General features: G+C 45.0%; 1 protein-coding gene and 1 pseudogene across 2 annotated transcripts in view; one reads left to right on the forward strand and one right to left on the reverse strand.

Moving 5' to 3' along the window:
* Positions 1–267: 267 nt before the first annotated feature.
* LOC104653932 lies at positions 268–1,728 on the reverse strand (annotated as a pseudogene).
* FEZ1 (fasciculation and elongation protein zeta 1) overlaps positions 763–14,167 on the forward strand; it is a 52,869-nt gene continuing 39,464 nt past the window's right edge. For both annotated transcript variants that reach the window (XM_010352980.1, XM_010352981.1), the window contains exons 1-2: positions 763–951; positions 7,096–7,451. In XM_010352980.1, the coding sequence (XP_010351282.1) occupies positions 7,141–7,451 (311 nt within the window). In that variant the 5' untranslated portion in view covers positions 763–951; positions 7,096–7,140. The remainder of the gene's footprint in view (positions 952–7,095; positions 7,452–14,167) is intronic.

A 14,167-nucleotide genomic window follows, 5' to 3' on the forward strand; every position in this document is an offset into this window, starting at 1 on the left:
ACTTTGTAATCAGACAAAAGTGCTTGGGGTTCTCCAAGACAAAAGTGCTTTTTCCAGTGCCTTCCTTCGATAATTACAGTTGTTGTGCTCTTAGTTGTGTGTATTCATGAATTATGAGACTTTTTATTGACAGCTTCTATAAGCACAGGCCTATACACAGTAGACAAGATAAATGAATAATTTTTCACAAGACCCCAGGGACCCTTCTTATTTCAGCCTCTCGAGTTTTCCTGTATTATCTCAAGTCCTCCTGGGCCTGAAACCTTCTCACTCAGATTTTTCAGCTGGATCCCGCTCCCACCCCCGCATCTTTGGGCGAGAAGAGCTCTCCTGCCAGCCTCCTCACTTTTGGCTTGAGGTCGGAACCCAGTTGGGGCTGGGAGACGTCGCTGGGCCTCCCCGCCTCAGCCTCCAGTAGAGGAGAATGGGAAGCTCAGAAAGTCCAAGAGGGCCTTTGAGTGTGTCTGCTGGCATCCGCCAGCAGCCATCGCCTGCATTTTATCCAGAAGCTAGTGTCAGGCTCTGCGAGGTATCCATGTTGATAGTTATTGCACGCGCTCATCTTGGAGCTTCTGAATATTCATGAGGGAAGCAGAAAGACCAATGTTAAAGAGGAGAGAAACAGAAATGCATAAATATTAATAAAGGCAGGCCCACGTGCTCAGAGGAAGGCTATGAATGTTAACTAGGGGATGACGTCCAGCTCCCGCGCGTGCCAGTTGGGTGGGTGCCCGAGCGCGGGCGCGCCCCCGGAGCCCGGGCACGAGCGCGGGGAGGGGGTGGGGTGGAGGCGGGAGCGGAGCCGGGCGCAGCCGGAGCTGCGGGGGGAGCGCTCGCTGGCTAGCTGGCTCTCCGCTGCGCTGCGCTGCGCTCCGGCCGCTCCCGCGGCCCGTGGATGGGGGTGTCCGGCTGAGCCCCGGGATCCGCCTCCCTCCGCCAGGACCCGCACAGGTGCCGTCGCGGGGGTCGACTTTAGTTAGGACCCGACCCACTGCTGGGGGTGGGGTCTGGTGGGGGTGGTAAGGAGGCCCCGGGATTCTCTGACAGGACGGTCTGGGGTCGCCACAGCGCCCCTCACCCCGTCCCATCCTGGGATTGGAAAGGAACAACCGGAGGCCGTCGCCCTCCTGCCCAGCCCTTCAGGGAGCGCAGCTGGGACGCAGCGCCAGGCCCGGGAGATGTGGGATGATGGGCTCCTCCAGTGTCATCTCAGCATCGGCCCTCCAGCCAGGCCTGGGGTGTGTGTGTGTATGTGTGTCTGCGTGTGTGTGCCCGCGTGTGTGCGCGCGTGTGAAGGCAGGCGGCGCGGTATGGGGGCTGGGGAAGGAGGAGAACGCCGCCCGATCGCGTTGGGGCAGTGGGTCGGTGCCTGGTCCCGGGACCGTTATCTGGTCCAGTCACCGTAAACGCCCCAACATCATCTTTGTCCCTAAGAACTTACCCCCGACCCCGCTCGTGCCCCTCCCCAGAGTGGTGAGCCTTCCCCAGTCCGCGCATTCCTGCAGTGTCAGAACCGCTGGCAGCGGCCGCAGACGCCGGGGGAGCGATTGTTTTACTACAGACGGGCGGGAGAAGGGACCGGGGCGGCGGCGCGGTGGCGGGGCGCGCTGCCGTCGGGTGGGCCCCCGGCTCTGGAGCGCGGGGAGCAGTGTTTGACGGCGTCGAGGGGGTATCACAGCCCGCTCTTCTTCCCTTTTGCCTATCCCTTCCCTCCCCGCCGCTAGGCATACCCGACTCCCATCCCTCTCCCGTGTCCGGGCTTGTTTGACCAGGAGGGCAGTGGAGTGTGTGTGCGGCCTGCGCGGGATGAGTCCGGCTTCCTCCGAGCGCCAGCCATTGTGCTGCCTGGAGGAGCCTTTCTTTACCCCACCGGACCAGGGGAAGGAGGGAGATCTGAGATGGAGGTGAATGGAGCAGCGGGAGGAGGGGGAGGGTAGCAAGCAGAACCGCGAAGGGGTTGCTGATCCATATGCAACAAAATACCCTTTCTGTCAAAATGTGCGCAAACATGCACACTGGCTGGGTTCTGCGGAGGAGCAGTGGGAAATCTGAAGGTGGATCAGTGCAGGATAGGTTTTAGGGACGGACATGGGGGACGACGAGGCACGAAATCAATTGATCTATGGAGCAAGTGATGGGAAGAAGGAGATGGAATGGGGCTTGTGCGGAGGTGCCCAGGCCCAGCGGGGTTAGAGTGGTGAAATCTCCACCGCTCCGCTCCACTCGGGTCAGCTCAGCAAAGCAGGGACTGGGCATTTGTACCGCAGCCCCGAGTTGCAGCCAGTGCATCATTATGCTGCAGGGAGACGTTTACGCGTTTCCTACTGGGTCTCTGTTAAGCCCCGTGAGTGTCTTTTCTTTTCCAAATTACACCATCTATTGGGAGTGAAAATAAATGGAATAGATTGTAGGACAATCCAACTATAGTCCTGCGCTCTGTTCTGTGGTAAAGAGAGAAAGAAAAGGCGACCCTCCCGTGGTTCCTTCTTTCTGCCATTTTCATGTATGTATTTATTTATTTTTGATCTTGGAAGTCTAAAGAGAATAAACTATCACTTGTATTAATCCTTCTTTAAGGAAAGGAGGGCTCCCAGATGAGCTATGAATGAGGACGGGGCAAGCTTGCCAGGATGGAAGATAAGGTTGTTTCAGACATTTTAACTGAAGGATGAAAGCACTCCGCGAAGAGGGGAGGGTGAAAGAAAGTGGGCTAAAGGAAGGAAGGCAGGGTCACCATCTAAGGACATGCTGCCAGCCCCAATCCACAGAGCCCTCCTGGAGGGTATAGTGGGGCCGGTCAGAACGCCTGACTCTCATCTCCTGTGCCACAGCCTGGGGTCTTTCCACAAATGCTGGGTTCAGTTTGGGTGTTGAGTGACTTTAGTTTCCCAGCACTGGCTTTCACTTTAACTTCATCTCCAGATGGTCATTCATGCAGCACTTCTTGGCTCTTGGGTAATGAGTTGACAAAAAACAATCAGTCTATATTATGGACTGTTTCAAATGAGCATATGTCTGAACCCTAGAGCTGTGATATTCATTTTGTCTTTTATAATTTTCTAGATGAATCCATTTTCTCTACAGTCTGCCTGGGCTGAGGCTAGGTGCTTTCAGCACACTCTTCCTGTTGCCAATACTCAAAACTCAGTCTTAGTCCTAGATTCTAGTTGGATTGGCCTCTTGTTGCTAGTTAATCCTATAGACTGTGTCATTTCAAATCAGAAACCCCACTGGTGTCACCACCTGGTTCTCCCCTGTCATTCCCAGAGAAAAGTACAAATTTAAAGGCAGTGTAAATACCTGCAACACTATCTGATTAGCTTTCATGTCTCTGTAAAATGGGACCCATGATCCAGGAACCTTTGAACAAATGAATTGAAAAAAAGCCTTAGTAAAAAAGGTGCTAAAATTCTTTCAGCATAGTTCTCTTGTTTGATAAGCATATTGAAGCATTGCACAGAGAATATCATGGCAGGGATAATTTTGCTTTTACCTGAAGCACTCCCACATCACATTTCTTTTTTTCTTTCTTTTTCTTTTTCTTTTTCTTTTTTTTTTTGAGATGGAGTTTCGCTCTTGTTGCCCAGGCTGGAGTGCAATGGCGTGATCTCGGCTCACTGCAACCTCCGCCTCTTGGGCTCAAGCTGTTCTCCTGCCTCAGCCTCCCAAGTAGCTGGGATTACAGGCACCTGCCACCACGCCTGGCTATTTGTGTGTGTGTGTGTATGTGTTTTTAGTAGAGATGGGGTTTCACCGTGTTGGCCAGGCTGGTCTTGAACTCCTGACCTCAGGTGATTCATGCACCTCGGCCTCCCAAAGTGCTGGGATTACAGGCATGAGACCGTGCCCAACCCCCACATCACATTTCTATGTAAGTAAGCTATCCTGGTTTTCCTAGAATTATTTTTTACTTTTTTTTTTTTTTTTTAAAGATAGGGTCTCACTTTGTCACCCAGGCTGGCATACAGTGGTGTAGATCATAGCTCACTATAGCCTCAAACTCATGGTCTCAACCAATCCTCCTGCCTCAACCTCTCCAGTTGTTGGGATTACAAGTGTGAGCCACCGTGCCCAGCTTTGTTTTTCCTGGAATGACTGATATTTACTGGATGCTTTCTATATTCCACACATTGTAGTTAACACTTCAAAGATGATCTCATTTAGTCCAAAAAGTAATCTTCAAGGGAAGCACTGTTTTAAACTCCATTTTGTAGATGATGAAATTGAGGCACAGTGAGGCTGATAACTTGCCCAAAGTCTCCCAGTTAGGAGTGATAGGACCAGGACAGGAACCCGAAGCCTATGCTCTTAGCCATCACAGAGTACTGCCTTAATCAACACAAATTCCTGGGCTGTAAAACCTGTTTTACTCTCTACCGCATTCTGCCATCTTTTCTAATCTCACTTTTTTGTTGCTCAGGGATTCTTAATCTTTTTTGCACTATGAACTCCTTTGGTGGTATGGAGAAGTCTATGGGCTCCTTCTCGAAATAATGTTTTTAAATGCATAAAATAAAATACTTAGTCTTGTAAAGGAAACCAATTTCACTGAAATATGGTGACCTTTAAAGAGCCCGCAGGGGTCTATGTACTGAAGATGAAGAACCCCTGATGGGCAATTACTTGTGTTTGCTTTAGAGCTATGTTGTCCATTGTGGTAGCCACAGACCACATTTGGCTGTTGAACACTTGAAATGTGGCTAGTCCAAAGCGAGATGTACTGTAAATGGAAAATATACACTGGATTCCAAAGGACTTAGTATAAAAAAGAATAAAAACCACCTCATTAGCTTTTTTGTGAATTACATTTTGAAATGGTAACACTTTGGATATATTGGATTAAATAAACATATTATTTCAATCAATATGATTAAATTATTGATTTATTAAAATTAACTCCTAAATATGTTAACTCTGTACCAACACCTTCCTTATAACAAATGAGGAAATCAGGACCAATGATGCTTGTCACTCAGCAAGCCACTGGCAGATCTGTTGGCTCTTGAGCCTACCTTCTTTCCAAGATATGGTACTACTTGTATTTATTTTTGTATTCAAAGGTCCTATCATGTTGCCTTTGCAAACAGTAAATGCTCCGAATATGTTTTAAAGCAGTGGTAATCAACTTAATCCCAGCAAAATCCTGGTGCAAACTGGTAGTGTCCTTGCCTGGCATATCCTTTGCTTTGCTTATTTAGAGTTTTAGTTTTGTAGGTAGAGATGGAGAATGGGCACTCCTAGGGCAAAATCCATGAATGTTGCTGTTTGTCTGGTTCTCCTTCAGGAAGCGCCTCCAATTTGAGCACCTAACTATGTCAATAACCCGATAGACCAAACAGAAAAGCTTGGTTGCCCTTCTGTTGAGCATGTAGGGAAGGGTATGATAGTCAGCAATGCTTATGCTGCCTGAAATTGAAAATGGAAAACTGTATGTGGGAGATAGATAATTTTTTCAATGAGCACACATTGACTGACTGCCTAGCCACAGGGTAGGCAGTGTATATTTGGAGCCAGGGAAGATATCCAGAGGATTTATGTGTCCTCGAGGAATTTAAGTTAAAATTGAATGGGGCCCAGATGTACACACAGATGGATAAATCACAGTTGGAAGCGGTGTATGAAGAGGGCCCGATGAGGGGTAGAGGTCCCACAGTTGGTGGGAACTGAAGGAAGGTCTGTGTGTGCAGCGTTTCAGGGTGCAGTGCTCAAGATGGTTATGGAGTATGGCTTTGGAGCACATGGGTAGTTGGGTCTGTTTCTTACAGGATACAGCATAATAGATCATTTAGTCTATTCCTCTGCTCCTAGGCATATGATCTATGTGTGGGAAAACCTCGGGTGCTTGTCTGGGCATGGTGGCTCATGCCTGTAATGCCAGCACTTTGGGAGGCTGAGGCTGGTGGATCACCTGAGGTCAGGGGTTCGAGACCAGCCTGGCCAACATGGTGAAACCCCATCTCTACTAATAATACAAAAATTAGCTCGGTGTGGTGGCACACACCTGTGATCCCAGCTACTTGGGAGGCTGAGGCACGGGGATTTGTTGAACCCAGAGGTGAAGGTTGCAGTGAGCTGAGATCACACCACTGCACTCCAGCCTGGGTGACAGAGTGAAGCTATGTCTCAAAAACAAAACAAAACAAAACAAAACAAAACAAAAACAATGCAGGCACTTATTGGAAAGTCTCTATTGATGTTTTATTAGTTTTTTTTTTTAAATAAAAAATAGAGATGGGACCTCACTATGTTGCCCAGGCTGGTCTTGAGCTCCCGAGCGAGTTCAAATGATCCTCACACCTCAGCCTCCCAAAGTGCTGGGATTACAGGCGTGAGCCACCACACCCAGCCAATGTTTTATCAGTTTCTATTATTTATTGATAAGGGTAGTAATATCTAGGTACATGAACCCTTATCCAAAACCCCTGGGGCCAGGCACTTGGAATTCAGATTATTTCAGATTTTGGAAGGTAGTAATAGGGTGTACATTCCGCATTTCATCCAGTGGGATCTGGGATAGCAATCTTTGTAATTAAAAAATTAATATTTCTGCAGCAAAACACACAAAATGGGATCGATTAAAGCCACGAGAAGCTTTATATTCATGTTGGTCATGTTTAATTGCCAGATGAGTTTAGATCATGTCACATTTTGCTGCCAAAATGGAGAATTTTCAGCTTTCAGATCACGTAGTTAAGGATGTGGGTCTGTGGTAATAGTAATAGTAATAATAATACTACTACTAAAACACCAACGGAAAGTATTCAACAATATTGGCACTTATTATCTTCCAGGCACTGTTTTAAGCACTTACCTGTGTTTACTCCTTTAGTCTTCTAACAGCCCTTTGAGGTGGTTTCAGTATTATATCTGTCTTGAGAAGAATAAGAAGCACAGAGCAGTTAATCATTTGCCCAAGGTCACAGCTGGTAGGACAGAACAGAATGCAAACCTACATGATCTTGTCCAGGAGCTTCGTACTTAACCAGTACCTTGTTTTTGGGAGTAGGGAATGGGAAGCAGGTGTGTCTCCAAAGTTAACTCTATTATTTAGATTAGCCTGGTCTAAACTCACATTATGCTGTTCATTTCTTTTAGATAAACTCATCCTGAAAGTCGCTGTTGTTCTCCTGCTGAGCAAGAATGGAGGCCCCACTGGTGAGTCTGGATGAAGAGTTTGAGGACCTTCGACCCTGCTGCTCGGAGGACCCGGAGGAGAAGCCCCGGTGTTTCTATGGTTCATCTCCCCACCATCTCGAGGACCCCTCCCTCTCTGAGCTTGAGAATTTTTCTTCCGAAATAATCAGCTTCAAGTCCATGGAGGACCTCGTGAATGAATTTGATGAGAAGCTCAATGTCTGCTTTCGGAACTACAACGCCAAGACCGAGAACCTAGCTCCCGTGAAGAACCAGTTACAGATCCAAGAGGAGGAGGAGACCCTTCAGGACGAGGAGTAAGAAGTCTTAATTGCCCTCTCCTGCTTCAGTCCAGAGCCCTTTAGCCTTGGCTCCTTGACATAGTGCTAGTTTCTGTCTATAGGTTTATGGCCTATTACTTTCATTTTCGTGTTGTCAGCGGAGCAGTGCCCTGGTACTTCCTGTCATAGCTCTATATATGTCCCTTTACAGTCCCCTGCGGAGAACTTTCTTAAATTGAAACCTTAGAGGAATGAGGGTTTTCCTAGATACAAAATGGAATTTCAGGAGCACACTATATTTCAGGGTCTATCTTGAGCTTTCTTTATATCAGTGGAAATCCAGCGAGATATTAGAAATAAAGTCCAGAAAAAATTAATTAACCATGATGGATGAATCTATGTTATTGGACCAATTTGCTTCAAGAAACACCAGAATTCTGAAAATCCCGAATTTTTGACAGCCCCTCAGGCCTGGAGAGTTATCTACAGATGCTAGGATATGTCCACATAAGAAAGCATCTAAACTGAACTGAGAGCACAGGGGCCTACCCTGGACAAAGTAAAGGTGGAAACTAGGTGATGTGGCCTTTGAGTATGCAGATTCCTTGTATCACTTGCTAGCTACTTTCTAGGGTCTTAATAGTACTCAAGAAAAGGGATCTGAGAAAAGTACTCTTTCAGAAGGGACTAGAAAGACAAGGGGGTGATATGTTACACAAATTAAAGAAGGATGTTTTAGGCATTTAGTAAAGATTCAGTGGTTCCCCCACTATCCTCGGGCAATGTGTGTTGTTTTTTTTTTGAGATGGAGTTTCGTTCTGTCACCCAGGCTGGGGTGCAGTGGCATGATTTCCACTCACTGCAACCTCCACCTCCCAGGTTCAAGCGATTCTCCTGCCTCAGCCTCCTGAGTAGCTGGGACTACAGGCATGCACCACCACACCTGACTAATTTTTGTATTTTTAGTAGAGATGGTGTTTCACCATGTTGGCCAGGCTGGTCTTGAACTCCTTACCTCGTGATCTGCCCGCCTTGGCCTCCCAAAGTGCTGGGATTATAGGCGTGAGTCACCACACCCGGCCCATGGTGTGGGATATGTTTTAAGACCTTCAGTTAATGCCTGAAACTGCTGCTAGTACCAAACCTTAATGTTTTTTTCCTGTATGTACGTACATATGATAAAGTTCAGTTTATAAATTAGGCACAGTAAGAGACTAACAACAGCTCACCGCAAAATAGAGCAATTATAACAATATATTGTAATAAAAATTATGTGAATGTGGTCTCTCTTTCTCTCTCTCTTTCAAAATATTTCATTGTACTATACAGCAGATAACCGAGCCCTGGAAAGCAAACCCGCAGAGAAGGGGGGACTACTGTCTACATGAGTTCCCTGCAGAGATAAAATATGCATCCATTGTTCCTTAGCTAGCACACAAGAAATGTCAAAGTTCAGGGAAGTCTGAAGCACCTGTGCTTTTGTTTCCCTTTTTGTGGATTTGAGTGGGAAGAATGGCCCACAAATCATGGGGTAAGAGGCATGTCCTAGAGGATTGGAACCTGACTGTATTTGGGAGAGGGTTATTTGATGACTGCTGTAAGACTCTACCTCTACACATAGAGGGAACAAATATCTGTTTTATTCACTCTTACAGCCCCACTGTCTCATACAGTGCTCGGGTTTGTAGTAAATGAGCAAATAATATTTTTGAATGAAATATTGAATATTGAATAAACTAGATGAGTGATAATAGCTAGTAGCCTTGTATGTACATGTAATGTATTTCTAAGCCCACACCATTTCCTTCTTTTCTTTTTAATTAATGCAGGCCGGAAGGTATGATCACAGAGGACATTTCATTTTGCTGACCAGTACTATAACTGTGGGCTATGTGTTTAAATTTTAAGTTTCAAACAGATTCTTTTTAGATTCTGAGCCTGTTATCTGCTCAACATCTATAAGTCAAAAAAGAATGGCTCTGGGGCTTTATTATGCAGAACATTTTTTCATTCGAGTGCACCAGCCAATGAACTGGAAACACAAAGACTATGAATTCTAATTTTGGTACTCTCTCTAACTCACTGTGTGACCTTGGGCAAGTCACTTAACCCTGGTTGACTGTGTAGGTCCTCATCTATGAAACCTCCAGAGCTCAATCTTGATGAAGTGAGGCTAAGGACTTATAAAGAACCTAATTTCTTACCTCACCCAGGATGTGCTCTGAAAATGACATTTCAAGATGTGTCCCATTCCTTTTGCTTCCAACAAATCATTTCCCCCCTATCAAAACCCTTCCTCTGCCTCATTAAGGATGAAGGCCCAATGAGCAGATTCTTACTGTCTTCTAGCACATTAGAAGAGGCCACTCAATGTTAATTACCATCACATGGGATTATTGGCCTTCTCAGCCTGATTTTTCTGACTTGACTGCCTCATTGACTGCCTCAGTTAAGAGACCAAAGGTTGAATAAGTCCTTCGAGATAAAGTATAATTTAGGGACAGTGTAGAGGGAGGAAGCTGGGAAGAGAAAAATTAACACAGCACTTTCCAGGCATTCAGTTCTAACCCCTCTTTACAATTTAAAATAAAAATCAGAATTCTGTTACACACTTTGTTTCATAGACACTATCCAAATATTTCAACTTTGGAATTATGGCTAAGTAAAGGAAAAGGGTGATTTAATATCTCACCTGACTACACTTCTGAACAAAGCTCTAATATTATTGTCATAAACTTGTTCAGGTCTAGTATTTAGAGGGCTGGTTCATCCACAAATGAGTTAAAAGTGCTATGGATGGGTTAGAAGTAAATAATAGAAGCTTAAAACAAAAGCAGGGAAATACTTGGTTAAACTGCCTCCTTAAAGACAGCACAAATCATAGAACAAATGTAGTGACTCCCTTAGAAGCTTTCTTTTCTTTAGTCTTCATTTGGAACTATTTAACCAAGAGGGGAGTTGGCTAAGATTTGTCAACTTATCTCTGATTTGTCAGGGCATGGAAGTTCTAGGCATTAAAGGAGAGTCAGATTTGAATACATAGTTTTTGGTTTTGAAATCAGGAAACATCCCAGAATCTCTTCTTTGTGTATATGTGATCACCCTCTTCCTTTGCCATAAGAGATTGGGGATGGAGGTCAGAGCCTCTTAGGGGCCACTACAGAATGGAAATGGATGGCTCTCAGCTTACCTCTTACGTCACTGGGGATCCCTGTCAGCCCTCTTACAAGTACCCTTAAGACAGAGCGGCTAACCATGCAATGGCTATTTCCTGTTCTTCAGACAGAATTGTTAAAGGTGATGTTAAAAAGAAAGTGCAGACAATAAACTGCCTGTCACCAGATATACTACATGTTGAAGACAAGTCAGTACCAAATAGTGAGCTAGGGAAAGTTACACATAACTGTGATTTTTTAGAAAATTTAATTCTCTTTTTAGAGGTTCAGTTACCCCTTATAGAAAGCAGATATAGTATTGATTCTATTTAAGCATTTGAAGACATCTAGAAAGTTGAGCAAAGGCATTAATGTGCTGCTAATAACTTCTACTTTCTTTCTTTTTTTTTTTGAGACGGAGTTTCACTCTGTCGCCCAGGCTGGAGTGCAGTGGCACGATCTTGGCTCACTGAAACCTCCGCCTCCTAGTTTCAAGCAATTCTCCTGCCTCAGCCTCCTGAGTAACTGGGACTACAGGCGCACACCGCCACACTGGACTAATTTTTTTTTTTTTTTTTGTATTTTAGTAGAGATGGGGTTTCACCATGTTGTCCAAGCTGATCTCGAATTCCTGAGCTCAGGCAATCTGCCCGCCTTAGCCTCCCAAAGTGCTAGGATTACAGGTGTGAGCCATCACGCCCGGCCACTAATTTATACTTTCTAAACATAAAGTACAAAAGTGTACTCAAATTAATACACATTTGGGTGTGGATATTGGCATGACTGGACACCAGCAAAACATTAGACAAGGGAAGTACCCAGGCTTGAGGGAAATGTCAGTAAGTTAGAATTCTAATAAGCCCTTTAAGCTGCCTGCCATACTGTCAGAAATAGGTATATAAGGGTCTGCATGTGTGTCAGGACTGATAGAACCCTGATGGCTATGTTGCCAGTTCCAGGCCCTGGAGCTATTTGTACACGTGTCCTGGCACCCCCCCAGTCTCCACCCTCCTCCACTGGGTTTGCTCAAACTCTGCCAGCAGCCTTTCCCAAAGCCCCTGCTCTCTGTGGCGAAAGACACTTAGGTCAATTCTGCAGGCACCTAAGCCCAGCTGTAAAATATGCATCTGAAAAAGCCTTTTCTGTTATATAGGGATGGAGAGAGCAAATTGAATCTCAGGTGTCATGGAAGCATAATGATAGGAACTGAGGCAACCTGTTTGATCTTGTTCTCTGATGAATGATAGAGGAGATAGCTTTCAAAGTCTTCTTTCCCCAAGGTAAGAGTAAATAGCAGGATGCTTCTCAGGGAAGTAAAACTTTACAGTCCACCTCCAGGTACTCACAAAAGGGGCGATGCACACTCCCAAGAACCCTGCTAATAATGGGATATATGATGGGATAGACGGCCCTTCCCGTCCTCTTCCTCACAGAAAGCTGTTTCCCCCGCCCTGGCTGCATCGGCTTCTCTGTTGCTGAGGCTGCTGGCTGCCAGCGTTCTGCTTGTGCCTTCCTTGTGCCCTTCCCTGGGCTGGAGATTTACATAGAAAGTGGCCATGTACCCCGCTACCTTTGTCATTCTTCCTTCTGTAGATCCATGAAAGCACAATGTTCAGGATCATTGTAGATATGGGTTTTTCACACAGAGCCAGTTTCTTTTCTTTTCTTTTTTTTTTTTTGAGATGGAGTTTCACTCTTGTTGCCCAGACTGAAGTGCAATGGCGCGATCTCGGCTCACTGCAACCTCCGCCTCCTGAGTTCAAGCGATTCTCCTGCCTCAGCCTCACAAGTAGCTGAGGTTACAGGTGTGCACCACCACACTCAGCTAATTTTCACACAGAGCCAGTTTCTAAACTGCTCTCCTAGGTTTTGATTAGGAACTTGGTATATTATTCTGATGCCCATGCCGATGCCAATTACGTAATTCATAAAGAGTTGGAATTGTTAAGTGGTTAGGAATATGGGCTCTGTAGCCTTGCTGCCTGAGTTCAAATCCCACTTTTACCATTACTGGCAGTGTGAGCTGAGACAAGTGAATTAACTTCACTATGTTTCAATTTTTTTCTCATTAGCATCTGCCTTGTGTAAGTGTTGTGAAGAATGAATGAATTAATCCATGCTTAGAATCCAGTGTAAAATAGTACCTGGCTCATAGTAAGTGCCCAGCAAGTGTTGACAGATATTGTTATTGTTAAATGGACACTGGATAAGTATGGAAAGGGTATGCAAGTGATTACAAAGAGATGAAAACTGCTTTATCTTAAAGCTTGTTTATAAACTTCAAAGGATAAAAAGTATGTCAGCAAGGAAAAAGGAAACCTGGACAAAATATGAAAGAGAATGAGGATGGCTTGAAATCCTGAGAAGATAAAAGTTTAGGGAATTGTCACTAAAAATCTAGAATCAGAAGATAAAATTCAAAGCTTATCAGCAAAGGCTCAGATGAGAAAAGCAGGCACTCTAAGTGATCCCAAGAGAGCCCCTGCTTATCACTTTAAGGATGTAAATAGTCTCAAGGTCATTGGAAAGTGTGTAGTTCGTTAAAGTTCTCAGCTTCCCTCCAGCCCGGGAGAGATACAAAAGGCTCCTGCCTATTTTGGGCTTTGCTGAATTTCATTTCTGCAGGCGCTTCCTGCAGGGACGAATCTGAAGGTCAGTGCCTGTATGCATGTTCAATCTTGCAGCAGAGAATGTAATGCAGTGATGTAAAGAGCAGTCCTACAGTGACCTTTCCAGCGGGTGTGGTGCCTTGGAGTTTTGTCTTGGAGAAAGCAAATCCTATTTGCTTCTTGGCTCTAGAATGCTAATGGTACTTGGATTTAGAATTAGCCTGGATTAATGCAGCTCTAATAGTGCCTGATGGAGATTAGGATATCACCCATGGTTTAAGAAGTCTGCTCTGAAATCCTGCTGAGTAGATGGCTAATGAGTACTTGATGAGTTCTCTTCAAAGTGTTTTCTTGTAATGGTAGCAAAATAATGAATAAGCAGATGCCCCAAGCACTGCCATTAAAATGTGTTTTCTTGGGTTCCTTTTATTTGTTCCATCACCAATTACATGCATTGTGCACTAAGAAAGTCTTTTTGCTTATACACCCATATATCATGTTGCATTCCTGACATAAACAAAATCAGGAATGTGATGTGATGTATGGGCGTTTTGTTTAGTTAATAGTGCCCTCGTTACTTTCTCATTTCAAGTGTCTGTGTGCTTGTATATATATATATATACACATTGCTTATTTTTAAAATCTTGCTCTCACAGGTATAATTTGTGTTTGACATGCCTAGGCACCTGAAGGAGATTGCAGCATAGAGCCCTAATTTATCATTATCTAATATTTTAGTTTTGTTTTGTTTGTTTTTGTTTTGTTTTTTGAAACAGTGTCTTGCTCTGTCACCCAGGCTAGAGAGCAGTGACATAATCATGGCTCACTGCAGCCTCGACTTCCTAAGATTCTTCCCACGCACCAGGCTATCCTCCCACTTCAAGCCTCTCGAGTAGCTGGGACTACAGGCCCATGCCACCACTCCCGGTTAATTTTTGTATTTTTTGTGGAGACAGGGTTTCACCATGTTGGCCAGTCTCGTCTCAAA

Source organism: Rhinopithecus roxellana, chromosome 15 (genome assembly GCF_007565055.1).
Source record: "Rhinopithecus roxellana isolate Shanxi Qingling chromosome 15, ASM756505v1, whole genome shotgun sequence".
Lineage (NCBI taxonomy): Eukaryota > Metazoa > Chordata > Mammalia > Primates > Cercopithecidae > Rhinopithecus > Rhinopithecus roxellana.